Here is a 16,420-nt window from a genome sequence, read left to right on the forward strand (position 1 = left end):
AAGATTCTATAATCTTATGCAGATGCAAAATACAAGTGTATATTGGGTCCTTACTTGTAAATCCTCAGTAAAAGTGTAATGATAGGGTTGGGATTCCAACATATTGTGAGGCATTATTCAAATACTGGAAGGTCAGGAAGCCAGCTTATTGTTGAAAATAGCATGTTTGTATTTACAGACAACTAGTGTTGAGTACTGTTGAATTACCTTGGCCTTCAACCTCCAATTACCTTGAAGCATATTAGAAGTGTGACAAGTCTTAAATCTAGGGGTGGAATATATACCCATATAGAGGGAAAATTGTTCAAGAAGCAAAGTTCATTACTGAATGTCTTTTTGGAACAATGGGAATGTTACCCTGACTACAAAATAATTTTCTCTGAACAAAATAGCATTAAAAAAATGTACTTTGACAGTTGCTGCCACAAGTGTGTGAAAAAAAAATCCCCCAGACATCCCACACTTCTCTTGTCTGAAACTCTTAGAAAAAAGGGAAAGAAAATAAGACATCCTGAGACAGCAATATTTTTTTGCAAATGAGTCATTTTTTCAAAATTTGTTAACAATACTTTTAGGAGCGTTTAATATCTAAATGCTTTGGGATTACTCTTGAGAATTAATGTTTCAGTTCTTAAATTCGTAGTGATTGTTAAGATAATTTCAAAATAACTTTGTTCTGAAAGTTAAAAAACACAGTAATATAAAGAAACTGTTCATTCTGAAAACCTCTGAGGAAATTCCTCATATTTCTATTCCTGACCCTGTTAAAAAATACCTGATAAAAATAAAAATATCAAGTTTATATGGAGCTATCAGCAAGCTAAAGGAGCTGTAAATCAAGGCTTTGCCTGAGTTCATTTACATGTCCCCAAATTTACCCTCATGGTCATGTCTGTATGCAACTGCTCCAGATCTTGCTCTGATCACACTGTAGAACCTAAGAGCTTCCTAAATGCACACTGAAAACTCAGTGTTTAATGGCACACTAAGCAATAGTCTCCCTGCCACAAAGAAATTGCAGACCAATAAGTTTGTTTTCTACTTAAAAGTTAAATGGCAAATTCGCTCTGGAATTATGCTTGACTAATTCAGACGGCAAATCCAAGAGGATGGGGTCATGGAGTTTGTACTATGCCATCCATCACTAGGTGAGCTGTGAAGTAACTAAGTTTTGAGAGAGGAATCTGACTGACAGACTAAATAAATGAGGAATGAGATACTGAATGGAACTTGTGATGCAGGTTAACTTTCTGGAAGCAACAGGATAAATATGATGGAGGGGAATATTAGGGAACATTTTTGAGTCTGAAAGACGCAAACACATGAAAAGAAAGACAGCAGGAAGAAAAGTCCGAGATAGATGGATCTGTCTAATCATAGACATAAATAGGATTTCTTTTGGCGGAGTATTTCATCGTTGGTTTCATTCAATACCACTCTGGATATTGTAGAGGCCTGTGCTATTGTGTGACTATGGAAGTAGTTACAAATTCACATTTGGATCTGGGACAAGACTCCTGGTTTCACCAGGTATGTTTGTTCTGATTTTTTGTCTAATTTGAAAGTTTGCTGTGGATGCACACCAAGATCTGGGAAATGGTAGCTGTCAAAGGCACAGTAGCCTGAGGTCTCACCTTAGTCAGTGAAATTCATTCCACAGCAGCTGTCCAAGCAGTCTTCCTTGAGACAGCTGCAGGCAGGCATGTGCTTTCAGTGCTCTTCCACCAATTGCATTCCTGAGATAAGCTGAACAAGGCCTCGTTCTGCTCTTCTGTCAAGTAGTCATGTAGATTTGTTCTCTCCTAAGGGTAAATCCATGCCACTTCCACTGGCCTCAAGCAAAGTCATGGATGATATAAGTCACATGAAAATGCACTGAAGTACAGGAATGGCTATAACATCTGTATTGCTGGACATGAGCTTGCAATGTGCACTTGCAGCCCAAAAAGCCAACCATATCCTGGGCTGCATTAAAAGAAGTGTGGCCAGCAGGTTGAGGGAGGTGATTCTGCCCCTCTACTCTGTTCTGCTGAGACCCCACCTCCAGTGCTGTGTCCAGCTCTGGAGTCCTCAGCACAGAAGACGTGGATGTGTTGGAGCAGGTCCAGAGGAGGGACACGAAAATGATCAGATGGATGGAACATCTCTCCTATGAGGAAAAGCTGAGACAGTTGGGGTTGTTTAGCCTGGAGAAGGCTCTGGGGAGATCTTACTGTGTCCTTTCAGTATTTAAAGGGGGCTTATAATAAAGATTGAGACAGACTTTCTAGGAGAGCCTGTAGCAATAGGACAAGATGTAATGGTTTTAAACTAAAAGAGGGCAGATTCAGACTAGATATAAATAAGAAATTGTTTCAGTGAAAGTGGTGAAACACTGAACAGGTTTCCAAGAGAGGTGGTAGGTGCCCAACCCTGGAACCATTCAAGGTGAGGTTGGACTGGGTCTTGTAGCAGAATCCCACCAAGGAAGAGCGTACTTAAAACATTTCTCATATTAGTGCTGGAATGGGAATTGGACTGCCTTTACTTGGTTCATCTAATGTACAGATACTGTATTATCCACAAATATTGCAAGTGGATTCTGTTCGCAACTGGGACTTGAATCCAGATTTGTTGAGCTGTTGCAGCTATAAGGCAATGCTTATTGCCTCCTCCTGCTATGCATATGTAAGTAAGTGAGAGTATATGAATAGTGAAGTAATAGAAGGCTCAGATTGCCTTTCCAACTCCCTCTGAAGTTCTAAGATCTAGACAGGGTCACAATGTGCCACTGAAACCTGCAAGGAGGTAACTGTAACCAAGGTCAAAGGAGTTCTTGTAAGGGTTTCCTGGGCCGTGTGAATTATGGAGGTGGAGCAGGATATAAGCTGACATTAGCTAAAGGAACCTTGGTGGTGATCATGTCAGGTGGGTACTAAAAGGTGAAACATTCTGACGAAAACTTGGACTAAAAGGCAGTGGCCCTAACTACATGTGGTTAGGGCCTAACTACAGTGAACAGGAATTTTAGGTGATATTACAGATGGAAAAACAGATTGTTCTGAAATTTGTATTAGTATTGTCCTGAAAGTTGTAATATATGATTGTAACCCGTCAATTAATTAACATTTTCTAATTTTATCTCCTTGTTCCCGATCCTGATAATTTTCTAGTAGATTTCTTCAGTACTTTGACGGTGACTTAAATCAATGTGTTTCATCATTACTCCCATAAGTTATTCTCTGTTCTGAAATGTCTGTTGACCTGGTTGTTCCTATGTGTTGGGAAAACCTGTCTACATTTTTGTAGAGGTTGACAACAATGTGCCAATCAGGGATATGTGAAACTTATGTTTGGAACTGGGACTCAACTTCTTGTTACCCCAAGTAAGTTAGAGCTTTCTGTTTCATTTTAACTCCAGGATTGGCAAGTCATTTGTTCATTGGGTAGATGGACTAGGGACTTACGTGGAAGCATATTCCGACTTCTTTTCATCTTCCCTTGACAAAAATAGTTGGAATAGAGATGCTGTCTTGGAATCTAAGGAGTGCTTGGCTCTGATATGGCAGTCACTCACTGCAGGAAAGAACAGCTAGAGGAGCTGGTAATGTTCACACAGGTTTAATAGTCATGGCATGGTGTAGTCACACGTAGAATAATGCAAGCAGTTCACACATGGCTGAAAGCTACATAAAGAGTTTAGCAGTTTTATTCAGTTTCTGGCTATTAAAGTTTTCTGACTTGATTTTTTTCATAAATAATATCTGGAAGTTATTCTGACTAATAGCTTAGACATTGGATTTTCTAACTCTTAGCCTCAGAGAATATGTCATGATGTTTTAGTTTTAAAATGCAGAAGTTCCCTTTCATGGCTGTAAAACCTGATGTTACAGTGTGAGCAGACAGGATCAAGAAAAACTATTTGGAAGGGGAACCAAACTCGTTGTGATGCATGGTAACTCTTTCCTCAGTTATATTTTTAAATGCTTTAGAAACCTGAAAAGATGGAATGAAATTTCAAATATCTTTGTGTGTCACCCTCTGGTAGACAGATTTCCCACAGATTTTGGATGAGGAACCATTGGAATATGCAGCTGGTAGGCAGGTATTTATTGCAAAGGCTTCTTGTTGAGTAGGAAACTGAAAGATACAGTAAATTTGGTTTTGGAATAGAGACTAGATTAAAAATCAACCCTGGTGAGTAAGATTTGAAGGACAGGCTATGAAGGTATGAAGACAGGAGCAGTGTCCGCTGGTTAGTGTTTCTGAATAGGTCGACCTTCATGGCTAATGAACATGAACTCTAGATGAGGGGTGAAGGGAGGAGTGAAGGCTGAAAGAAAATTAATCCAGGATTGTTTCACAACAGGCTGCTTGTGACGATGGAGCAGGGAGACTGGGAAAACTGGGAAATGAGACAGCATCATCAACGTCTGAGATTAATGATATTGGCAAATCATTAATGTTAACTTCAGAATCCTGTCAGATTGTAATAGTGTTTTGCTTCAGATTGACGGGAAAAAAGTTCAGAGATACCTCTGGGATCATGTCTTAGTTTCACACCATATTGTGAAGACATTTCCCAGGTGACTTAGACTACAGTATTTGCAATGATTCAAACTGGGGTGCATGGGATATTGGAGCTAGGAGAGTAATTTTTGGAAATGACACAAGACTATGATCCCAAATAAGTTATCTAATTAAATGGACCCACTAAATAGACTGATGAGGAAAGAATATAATAATTTTGGTGTGAAATAGAGATCTGCATCTGAGGCAATTCCACGAGTGTAAGATCAAAAGTTCTTTGATATCAACATAAAATGATCTTTCTGGTTTTAGAAAGGGGTTTTAGGTGGATTCTTTTGAAGTTTTTTTTCTTACTCATTAAACAAATGCAATTTATTCTGCTGGCACTACATGAATAATTAATCTCTGAATTAGAAAGTTTATCTTTTTTGAGTTGAAATTACTTGAATTGGATTAGATAACTTTTAAAGGTCCCTTCCAACAAAAATCCATTCTTTTTTTTTTTTTTTTTTTTCTATAAAGTATATTTCTGGCATATAAAATGGAAAACTTGTTCTGGCAATTAAAACCCGCTCTGATTTTGGGAGAAAACTCATGCAAAATATTTTGTGAAAATAGCAGAGGTTCTCAGAGAGTTCCTGAGGAGCCACTTAAAGTCTTGTTTCCAGACAATTGTTACACAGATGGGTTAAGTGGTCTCATTCACCTGTGAGCTTTAAAGAGTGGATTTGATAAGCAGAATTTCTCCTTCTGACCCCAAAAAACTTTCCTTAACATTGTTGAAAGGAGTGGCTGGGGAGATCACAGTAAATCTCCCCCACAGATTAGGTGATGCATGAATAAATCTATACATGAACACCAGTAGGGTATTCCTTCCCAATATGAAATTTAATAAAACTTTGGATAGTTTTGGTGTAACTACAGAGGCAATGACAAACATATTTTTGGGAAGGAGACCAGAATTATGCCTGAACCCTGTAAGTGAAGCAGCATGTTCACATTTGCAAATACTGAAACTTTGCAGAGTCTTTGTACTTTGGATGACTTGGCTGATGCTGGACTAAGACCTCTCTTCTTTTATCTGCATGCCTCCAGACACTGGAAGCCTCGAGAAGGGTTCAGGTACTAAATGTGGACATCTAGGCTCACTGTAGACATCCTAGCATCCATGCAGGGCTGGCAGATTTCACAAAGGGCCTCTGGTAGACCTTTTGGAACCTCCACTGGAGGACAGCCAGCAAACATCAGCAAAAGTGCTTGTTAAATCACTGGAGTTGCTCCTCTGGGGTCAAGATTAGTCTGTGTGAGGGTGTGAGGGAGTATATATTTCCTCTGCGTCTGGCAATAGCTCCAGGTTGACTCTAGTTGTGGAATATAATTTCTCAGTCTAAAGAATGGCAAGAGGATCAAAAAACCTCTGTCACACCAATTCCAGTCTGACCAGAGATTCAGAGACTTTTCTTTGGAGGGAATGAAGAATGAGAGAACTCTCTGTCTAATACAATCTGTGTGTTAAACCAGTTCAGGACTTCTGCTGCAGCTTTTTTGGAAAAAAAGTCATAGGTCTCAGTCTGATGTTGGAACAGGCTTCTACTGCTCTCTCCCTGAAACCAGCCTCTGGCGTTGACTTTCTCTGTAGGCTGGTCAGGAACAGCATTCCAGCAGTTCCTTCTCTTTCACCTGGAAGGTATCCTTCACTAAAGATGAATTTTGGCAGGAAGGACAGCTCAGAGTATCATAATTTATTTCTCAATTTTTCCTGCAAATACAGGTCATAAACATCAATACAGCATCTCCAGCACATCCACCAACTCATTAAGACAGAATAACAGGAAACATAGGTCACAGTGCTGTGGTTATAATAGCTGATATTTACCAAGACTATCTGCAAACTTTCAAGCAGTGTGCAAATATGCAAAGGAACTTATCGGAAAAAAAACTCTATACCAGAACAAAGGCAGCAGCCAGTCTGAGCAAGAATGAGAAATAAGTATTTTGCAAAACAGGTGCTGCTGAAGCTGCCTGCAAAAAACAGACCTTATTTTTTTATAAGCTCAAGATAAAAGCACAGATTGAAAGGGAGAAAAACACCCTAATTTGGTGAGAGGTGGATATGTAGCTCTTCAGAAAGCACAGTATTCATTATGAGAGAGAAGCAGAACAGCTTGATCTATTCCTCCTCTTCTCTTCTGTATGCATGACTGGTTCATCTGTATTTTATGCAGGAATCTACCATCAAGCTTTTTTGTCTGCTCCTACCTTCCTCTCCCTAACAAATGATCACTGAAATCTATTTCCAAAACAATAACTGGGAGGATGGGAAGAGAGGAGAGAGGTCAAGGGAGTCAGAACGTGTATTAGACCACATTCTGTATAGCTGGGAAAAAGAAAGTTTCATCAGGTTTTTCAAAGCCAGAGATAGATGAACTGCAATTCAGGAGAAGGGACGGAGAAGGAAATCATTAGGCTTTGTGGACTAGTTTTTTTCTGAGGTTGTACTAATAAAGAAGTATGACTATTTCTCTAAGGTGCTGACAACTGGCAATTGAGTAGATGAAAAGCATTTATCTCAGTGATTCAAATAGAGTCTGCACTTGCATAAGATTTTGGGACGGTTTTTAAAAACTAAGGTTTAGTCCAAACTTCCCTCATGGGAAGAAATTAAAACTTCTTCATTTGGGAGCTAAGCTGTCTTTAGTATTTCTACAATATTTATTAGTGTGCTGTGTGAATAGGGATGAAGCAAATATCAGTCTAAACTCTCAGTCCTACATGGTAACACTTTGTCAGTTTATAAATGTGAACTGAAGCTCCGGTTCAAACCTTTGACTGTGAAATGGAAAATTCAGCCAGAGGGCTGCTGAGAGCCACAAATCTACATCTTGGCTACAGCATGTCTTTAATGATATTTCAACTGTTCATCATTACAGTACTGCAGTGCCCATAACATTTCACTATTACGCATGAACAGATTTAGGAAAGCACCTTCTCAAAGAATCAGACTTCAAGAGCAGTACAAGATGAAATATATGCCTAGAGTACAAGTTTACAAAGTTAAATGTGCAAAAAAGAGTTTAACCACAGGTAGTGTTTTGATCTGAGTGGAAAATCCTATTCTAACTGACTTGCTAGCAGAATTTGAAGCAAGAAAACAGAAATAAACCCAGGTGTCTTATATCTGCAGCCTTTAGTCCCCTAAACCCCTCTTTTGCAAGGTAAAATTTAGTAAAAATATCTTGCACTGAACTGTCAGGTGATGGAACATGATGAAACATTCATTTGTTTCATCTTTCTTTCCCTAAATGCAGCCATGTGTTCCTACTTTGAAGTAGCTTTCCCAGCCTTCTCCTCTAGGAACACAATTAGCTGGACTGCTTCTAAGTGTGGACATCCTTAAGACTTGGTGTTTACTCACTGTCCCTCAGGACAGGTGGAGGAAGTGGGATTTTGGATGTCAGTGGTGGATTTGGCTACACATTTGCAGAAAAGGCAGGATGCCCCTGGGCTGCTCAGGTAGGTCTCTAGCAGTGAAGCAAGAAGAAAGTGCTCTCTCCTCTGCCTGTTATACACATTCCTGAATGCATCCAGACCAGGATCCAAAAGGAAGCCCAGGCTGTAGAGCAGAGTTGAATGAGTTGTTATGGAGAGGAATGTCTAGGTTGGATATGGATATCTAGGGTGTGGATGCCCACAGGAGTACCATTTGAGATGCTCTAGGGATCCTGCCTGGACACTCTCTGCATCTCCCACACAACATAAGTCAACATAAACAGAAAAACCTCCACATTTAAGTAGCTGTATGTTAAGACTGAAGGAACTGTGACTATGTACTCTCATCTGATGTCTTTCTCTTCTCCATTTTCAGATGTTACTCCATCTCCTTCAGTCTACAGACTGATCTCTAAAGACGATGAGGATTTGGAAATGTGCCTGATCACAGATTACTCCCCTAAACAGCTCACTCTTAACTCACCTGATAAGGAGACAAGTGCTGTTGTGGAGGTGGCAACATCTGAGAACAAACAGGAAGCGAGCTACCTGTCAACCTACTGGGCCAAGAAAGATGAAATGTTGTGTGGTGCAAATCATGAGGGCTTTGGAAAACTGGAGAGTGAGGATCCTGAAAGTGGTAATGGCATTTTTTGATGTGTGTTCAGGGCTAGAGGTCCTCTAGGGTCTGTGCTATTAGTATGTGCATGACTTGTTCACATCTCCCAGCCCTGCAAGCAATGCTGAATTATGCTCCCTCGCTCCAGAGGAATGTTTGCTTGTTGACTCTGTTTCCCAATATAAAAAGGACATAGACCTGCTCAAGTGGGTCCAGAGGAGGACCCCAAAGATGTTCAGGGGATTGGAGCACCCCCCTGCGAGGACAGGCTGAGAGAGTTGGGGGGGGTTCAGCTGGGGAAGAGAAGGCTCCAGGGAGAACTCATGGCGGCCTTCCAGGACTCAAAGGGGCTGCAGGAGAGATGCGGAGGGACTTTTTACAAGAGCATGTAGGGATGGGAAAGGGGCAGTGGTTTTAAACTGAAAGAGGGCAGATTTAGATTAGATAAAAGGAAGATTCTCTTCTGTGAGGGAGTGAGGCCCTGGCACAGGCTGCCCAGAGAAGCTGTGGCTGCCCCCTCCCTGGCAGGGTTCAAGGCCAGGTTGGACGGGGCTTTGGGCAACCTGGGCTAGTGGAAGGTGTCCCTGCCCGGGGAAGGGGGGGTTGGAACTGGAGGATTTTTAAGGTCCCTTCCAAGTCAAAGCATTCTATGATTCTTTTGCCTTCCTCTTTGGTGGAAACAAGATTAAGTGTCAGTAGACTGGTACAATCACAGCAGAGAGATCTTAAAATCACACTGGGGGGGATATAAAGCTTGAAATTCCTTTGTCTAATGGGATATTAAAGTTTAATTAGATTAATTAACTTGCCCTGAAAATATCAGAAGTGGGTGTTTATGGGAGGGTTTACTGGCCAGAAACTCTAATCAGCCCTTCTAAGCAGAGATATCTTAATGAACTTCTGAAGATGTACACCTCTGTTATTAATTAAATTTATTGTTACTGTCTGCAGGTGCCAGCACTGTCTGTATTACAGGCATGTCTCTACACTTCAAGACAGGTGTGTACACAGCACTTTAGGGGTAAAGCTTGGCATGATTACATAAAATGCCTTTTGCTAATGTTCCATGTTTGCAAAATTCCTGTTGGAGCAAAAAGCTCAAACTGGAAATTTCCAAAAGGGCCCCACAGAGTTGAAACATCAAGTCTGGAAGTCACTGGGTTAAAGTAGTCTTCCAGATCTGAGCTGGTAATTTTATGTGGCCAGTGTAGGCAGTGCCTACATGCTCTTGCTAGGACTAGCTTAACAGCTACTCCCCATCACATAACGATTCAAGGTACTGATATGAGTCAGCCTTACTGGATGCCTGCCTGCATTTCAGACTTCAAAAGAGTTGTTTTTATTTTTGGGTGCACAAACACCGAATAAACCAAAAGATAAGCAAGTGGTTTCTGCAGCGTGTGCTCAGAGGCGGGGCTGCACTGAAGGTACAGTGCATCCGAGCCAGCTTTGCCTTAGCTCATGGCTGTGGGAGTGCAGCAGCCAGTGCTGGAGCCCAGGCAATTGCTGCGCCTGCCAGTTCAAAGAGCTGAGCTCGCCTCTGCACCTAAGAGCTGTGCTTCGGCAAGCATGCAACCTTGCTGAAAAGAAACCAGCTAGCTAAATGTCTCCAAAACATCACTTCAGAAAAATACTTACCGGTAAACTTGGCTGATTTGATCAGTCAGTTCAGAGAAGTTTTCAAAGATAAACATAAAATGATTTTTGATGATAGGTCCCTGCTTCACCAATATAGATCAGTGAATTTTCAAATGAAAACGGCTTTGTAATTTAAGAATAATAGAAAATCCAATTAGACTTTGTGTTCTTTGAATAAAATTTAACTTGTTTTCCCCCTCCCCATCTTAAAAAAAAAAATAGGGAGAGGAAGGAGGGTTCATAATACATTGGATTTAAAAGCAGCCAGATGGTTGGCAGACTTGCATATTGGATAATTAAGTGGCTATTGAATGAAAACACAGTCCTTGAAACACCAACTGGAGGAAATGAAAGCCTCTCAGTGAGACAGTCTTGCTCGCTGTCTCCTTAGCTACCCTGCTAGCTGACTCGGTCACACAAAGTGGAACAGCTTCATGAAGAAGTACTTCTGACTCTGGAAGCAAGGATGTCTCAGTGCTCTTGTGACTTTTATTCTCTGTTGCTTTTACAGATGAAAACCTGAACATGCTGTCTTTATCACAGCTGGGCCTGAAAATAATTTTAATGAAAGGAATAATTTTTAATGTGCTGATGACAATGCTTCTGTGGAAAAAAAAAGTGAGTATGCATGCGAGGGTAGGAAGGCCTCTGACAGAGACTGTCTGGATCAGTTCATTAGCTATGAACGTGCCTCCTCTCTGTAGTAACTGCTTACGCAGTCTATCCATACACCTTTGTCTACCAACAGCAAAATCCTTCCACTCCTTTGGCCATATTACTGTTTCACCCACCCCTCAAGTCTACTTACTTTTACTTATCCACGTGCAAATTTAACTTTTTTCTTCTTTCTAGACATCCCTCCCTTCTATTTCTACATCCATCCCTTTCCTTATCTGCATGAATCCATCAGATTCATCCCCTGACCAGTCTCCAGCTGGAAAAGTTTGATGCTTATTAAGACCTCAGACCTCATACATTAGTTTTGGCTCAGTGTCTCTTTCTCTTCTTTCTAAGCCCTCGACACTTCAGGTCTACAATTGTGTAGCTGCAACTGTATCCCAAATAATGATTTAACATAACTTTATTTTTGCTGCAGGAATTAAAGTAACCAGATGGTGCAGTCTTGAAGTTCCAATAAAGTCTGCTGAGGAATCTTTACTTGAGCATCAAGTGCAAGAGGAAACACAGGCATTCCTGTCACAAGGGATATCACTTGTTTCTGTATATCATACCAGCTATTATAGCCTAAATTGCTTTATTTGCGTTCTTACAAAGCCACTCAAAAATAAGCTTAACATCTTCAGCATTCTGCTCGCCCAGATGCCTGATTCATTTAGCATGACAATGCCTCCTTTTGCATGAAGCATAGTTTGCTATAACTATAAATTGCCAACGATCACTATTACTTGTATTAAGTACACAGACACCATTTCAGTTGCAAAAGAAACATTCTGAAAAACAGAGAGATTTATTCAGGGTGCTATGCATCCTCTCCTGCTACCTTTTGCTAGATCAGAGTAAGGTATCTTTTTGTTTTGTTTTGTTTTGGTTTTGGGTTTTTTTTGTTCCCTAAAAGATATGCTGCTAGGTCTCCCAGAAGTCCTGAATTCAGTAACATTCTCACCTCATTATCATAGGACAAAAGAACGTTTAGTAGCTTTTTTGAAATCTATCTGGCTTTACCATTTTCTGAATTTAAACCTGCTTAAGATTTGGCTTTACATTTACCAAAAATACAAACTACTTTTGTTCTTTTTATTTAGTTCTAAAACAACCTTGTATTTCCCAATTTCTTTTATAATCACTGCATAAAACTACACTGAAATATTTACCTGTCCATGTGTGCACTCCTTGGAAACAGTGCATGCATGTGAACTTTGCACGCTGCTAATTCTGGAATTGTACTGGCAACCACACTGGTATCTTGGCATTTCTTTAGGTCTTTGGCTGTTATTAAACAATTCTTATCAAAAATAAAAACTTGTTTGTCCTTTGTATCTGTAATTTGAGGAACTTGTTTTACCCTTCAGATGAGTTAATCTTTAGAAATAAGCCCAGCCTTCGGGGTGAGGGAGGGAAGGGGTGTCTGGACTCTCCTCCTCAGCCTGACTTGGCCACCGTGAACTTTTTGCAATAACTGGCTGGATCCACCACAGTGTGGGGAATAGAATCCAGGACATCCTTGCTGTGTCTGGGCAAGAATAGCATGGCTGGCTTGGAGGGACGGCAATGATGGAGAGCACCCCTCCTCCAAGAGCAGACTCTGTGCTATGTGAAGGCGACAGTAAATAATCCCTGCTCACAGTGGGAGGACGAGTAAGCTGTCCGGGTTCCTGAAGGCAGATGTCTACTGCTATGAGAACACAGGACCCTGAAGTGTCCTACCTCTAAATGCCCCCCACTCCCCAGTGTCATTGGAGAACAAGGTACCTGCCTTCAATTAATGACACCAACCAACTGGCCTGTGTCTCCAGGTTCAGTCTGTCACTGGCAAGGCTGGAAATTTTCTCCTTTTGTGACATAGATTTCTCCACCTTCTTCTGAAGCACTAGAGATTCCTCTGGAGGTAGAAACGAGAAGGGTGCTCAGAAAGAAACACATTCTCCCTGCAAAGCTTAACCTTTGCTTATACCTCACACTACTGCCCAAAGGGGGTGGCAGGGAAAGCCTCGACAGACTGCTGGGGGTGATTCCCCCTCTCGGGATGTTTTCCACCCTGCTGGATTCACAGCCATTGCAAGGAACACGGATTTTGGAAAGCTTCATCTTTGAAATGCTTTTAGCCAAAAGCCCTGGTGCTTCATGTGTGCGAGGGTCCATGCCAGCACCCCGGCAGAGGATCTGACCCCACAGCGCTGAGCAGCGGCAAACAGTGTCTCCTGCCATGGTGCTGCCACCTGACCATTTAGCAAGTGGCCTGTCACAGGGTGACAGTTACTGGTCTTTCTACCAAGGAACAGCCTTAAACTTTCTGGGTGTGTTACTCTAATTATTTTATAGTACAGATGTTCAGGCACTCATTGTCCTGTCTCTCCCATGACACAAGAGTCACTCTCATTTCTCTCCAGCTGTAGAAAGCCCATGGCCCGTTAAATTCTAGATTCCAGGCAGCTCTTGAAGCTTACATTTTGCTCATGATGAGGTATGGGTGTCACAGGGGAACCGCTTGATGAAGCTGCCTAAAACCATATTGGAATTACAAAGCAAGTCATTGCATTTCAGATTTCCAACTGATTAATCTCACTCAGGAAACCCTCAGGGACTGGAAGATAAGTTTGCATGCTCGTTTACCTTTAGCATTACTTTTAAAAATTAATCTAATTTTACTTTTTTTGTGTGTTGCACTTCAAACCCGCTCCTAGCTGTATGGTCAAGGAGGAAGGACAGTGTGCTGTCTGTTTCCACATCTCGGTCTTTTCTCTTCCAGGTTAAATGACCCCAGTGATAAGATTCGCTGAGCAAGGAGATGAGTGTGCAGATAAAGTTAAATATTTTGCCTAAAGTGACTCTTAGCATGCAATCTGCAAAAATGTCTAGGTCTACCTCAAGATGCTTTCAGATATGAGGCTTTCAATCTCCCACCACCACAATGTGCCCCCCCCCCCCTTTTGCACTTTCTTGTTTATTTCAAGAAAGAAAAACCACAGTGCAAAGCAAAGGCAGGAAATAACACAGTAAGACAGGATGTGGAAGGGGTCTCATGGCCCAGGTGGGGCAGGAAGAGGACAGCACCACCAGTTCCATGATGTCACAGTTGAGATCTGGGTCACCTTTTGATACTCCTCTACCCCCTGCCACAGAAACCGCTTCCTCTGGAAAGTGGAACGCAAAACAGGGGCTGGGGGAGCAGGGCTGGTGTGGCACGTGGCAGGGAGGAGGAGAAGCATGTGGAAAAGCACAGCAGACGTTAAACCACAAGCCAAAGTTGAATGAGGTTAAGGCACCCTCCCTTCCTGCCCCCTCACCACCTCTTGGGTCTGGGGGGAGTTGTTTTGTGTGCAGCAGGAAAGATTGAGCTATGTGGTGTAAGCAGGGGGAAGTAGGGGAGAAAATACATCATAAAGTGTGGTGGGTGGCAGGGAAAAATCTTAGAAGCATGTAAGATTTCTAAATTTGCTGATAGCCTTCTGCACCTTGTTACACAGGCAGTGAATCTGCAGAAAAATCCTACTTCTTCTGACCCAAAAGAGAAGGGAGGAGGATGAGGCAAGCTGGAGAGTTGTCTCACATCAGTAGGGAAGGAGATGTTGCCAAGGTCCATCTCTAGCACCCTCTCCCCTATGCCAGCTCCTGCCCCCTAACACCGACCTACGGGGAGAAGATGAATTTGCATGTTTTCTAGGGGTTTTGGTGGAGAAAGCACCCTGCCCAGCATTTGTCATCTCTCATTAAACATGACCCTGTACACAAAACAACCTCTCTTCTTGCCCTCTTCTACAGTGTGAACAGGGACCCGAGCACAGTCCCTATAAGGAGCAGAACTTGTCTACAGACTTGTTGAAGCTTATTCAGATGTGGGAGTAGCTCTAATAGGACCTGAATTCTAGTGCTGAGTTTATGTCAGACAAAAGCATTGCAAGTTAGTAAAAATCAAGAAAAAAATGAAACCCTATAGAAAAGTCACGGTTCTTGCTTTTCCCCAGGTCCCATGCAGTTCTCAGAAGCAGCCACAGGAGGGTCCCGGCCTGGAGCTCTCCCTAAAGCCGAAGCGTGGGGAGACCGAGTCACAGAGCCCCGCAGGGAGGCGCCCGCAGCTTGCAAACAGCAGAAGCTGCAGCGGCTAAGGGGGGACCCTGAGCTGTTCCTCCTGTGGACGTGCGGGGTCTGCCACGGGCCCGGCTCAGAGAGGGCCCTTCTTATGGGAAAGAGCTCGGTGGCTCATTTCCCATCCCTGCATGCTGTCGAGCCCCCTGCCTGCTCCCCAGCAGTATGAACCTGGTATCATTTTAAACAAACCCATCTTAATGCCTGAGGCTGGAGGGGGTGGTAGCATCAGAGCTGGCATGAATTCTCTTTCTACCGCAGACCCAGGCAGCATCCTTTGAGAAAGCAAAATCCCTGCTCCCTCCTACCTCGCTCTTCAGAGGCAATGTTAGATTTAGGAGCTTCAGGTTTCACACTTTTATGGGTTTAATAGCTGCAGCACAGCTGGAAATACTAAAAAGACAAAGTTGGTAAACAGAAGCCATAATGCAGTGCTGAGGTTGAAGCTATTAGACCCCGTTTTATCTCCTGGGCACCTGCAAACAAACATTTCTTTGTCACATATCCTCAACGCACGTTTCACCCATTCAGTGTTTTATCTGCAGAACAAACCAGACAAGCGTGAAGCAGGATCAGTGCAAGGATGGAGCCTTGCACCTAAAGGTAACCCCAGTAAATTCTGCAGCCACAGGTGAGGAGGGTGTAGCTGGGCTTAATCTCACATCCTGTGCCCATAATCGGATCCCACAGGGCTCTGATTTTCCACCAGGACAAAGAAATATTTGGTCTCAGGGCAGGAGGTTAGCTTGGGCTTGAGAAGGCAATGGCCAGGGGCCAAAGTCATTGAGTTTAAGCATTTCACAGCGCTTTAGAGGGGGAAGGATTGTCAGTGAGGTTAAGTCTGAGGGATGTCTTGCTCCACGGACTTGGAACAGCTCAACTGCAGCTCTACTGAGGCACTGACATAGCACTGCAGCCCCATCCAGCATCCTCGGGTTTATCAGCACATCAGACTGAACTGCCAACAGTGCGGGAGGTACCACTACCAGGCACTACCAGGCCTTAGGGAGCCTTGAGACCAGCTGGGGCATCCAGCTGTGCCCCACATGCCTCTGAGGGATACAGGAGGGCCTGCAGGAAGCCAGGTACACCTGGGGATGTGCTGGAGGACACCCTCTGCTTCCTTCTCTTCACAACCACTAACCACAGCCTAACCCAAACCTTCCCCGGCTTTGAAGGTCCCCTGGGGGCACGCTGGTGATATACTCTCCATAAGATAAAGAGGCAGGAAACAGGAAGATAAAAAGGTGGATGACAACTGAGTTTCCATGACTTGCTTCCTGCTTCTCTCTGAAACTGAGGCATGAAAAAACAGCCTGCTGGTAGGGAGGGAGAGTGGTAAAACCAGGGACTCATGCCTGAGAGGGAACCTGGGTTTCAGAAGCAGCTCAGGGAAAAGAC

At 42.8% G+C, this 16,420-nt stretch overlaps 1 protein-coding gene across 1 annotated transcript in view; it reads left to right on the forward strand.

The window, feature by feature from the left end:
* Nucleotides 1–12,216, forward strand: part of LOC113489119 (immunoglobulin kappa light chain-like) — a 116,715-nt gene extending 104,499 nt beyond the window's left edge. Inside the window, exons 5-8 of the mRNA XM_026864633.1 lie at nucleotides 8,375–8,638; nucleotides 9,569–9,616; nucleotides 10,767–10,873; nucleotides 11,352–12,216. Coding sequence (XP_026720434.1) covers nucleotides 8,375–8,638; nucleotides 9,569–9,616; nucleotides 10,767–10,873; nucleotides 11,352–11,363 — 431 coding nt within the window. The 3' untranslated portion in view covers nucleotides 11,364–12,216. The remainder of the gene's footprint in view (nucleotides 1–8,374; nucleotides 8,639–9,568; nucleotides 9,617–10,766; nucleotides 10,874–11,351) is intronic.
* Nucleotides 12,217–16,420: the final 4,204 nt, after the last annotated feature.

This window comes from Athene cunicularia (genome assembly GCF_003259725.1).
Source record: "Athene cunicularia isolate RWA chromosome 27 unlocalized genomic scaffold, athCun1 chr27_part1, whole genome shotgun sequence".
Lineage (NCBI taxonomy): Eukaryota > Metazoa > Chordata > Aves > Strigiformes > Strigidae > Athene > Athene cunicularia.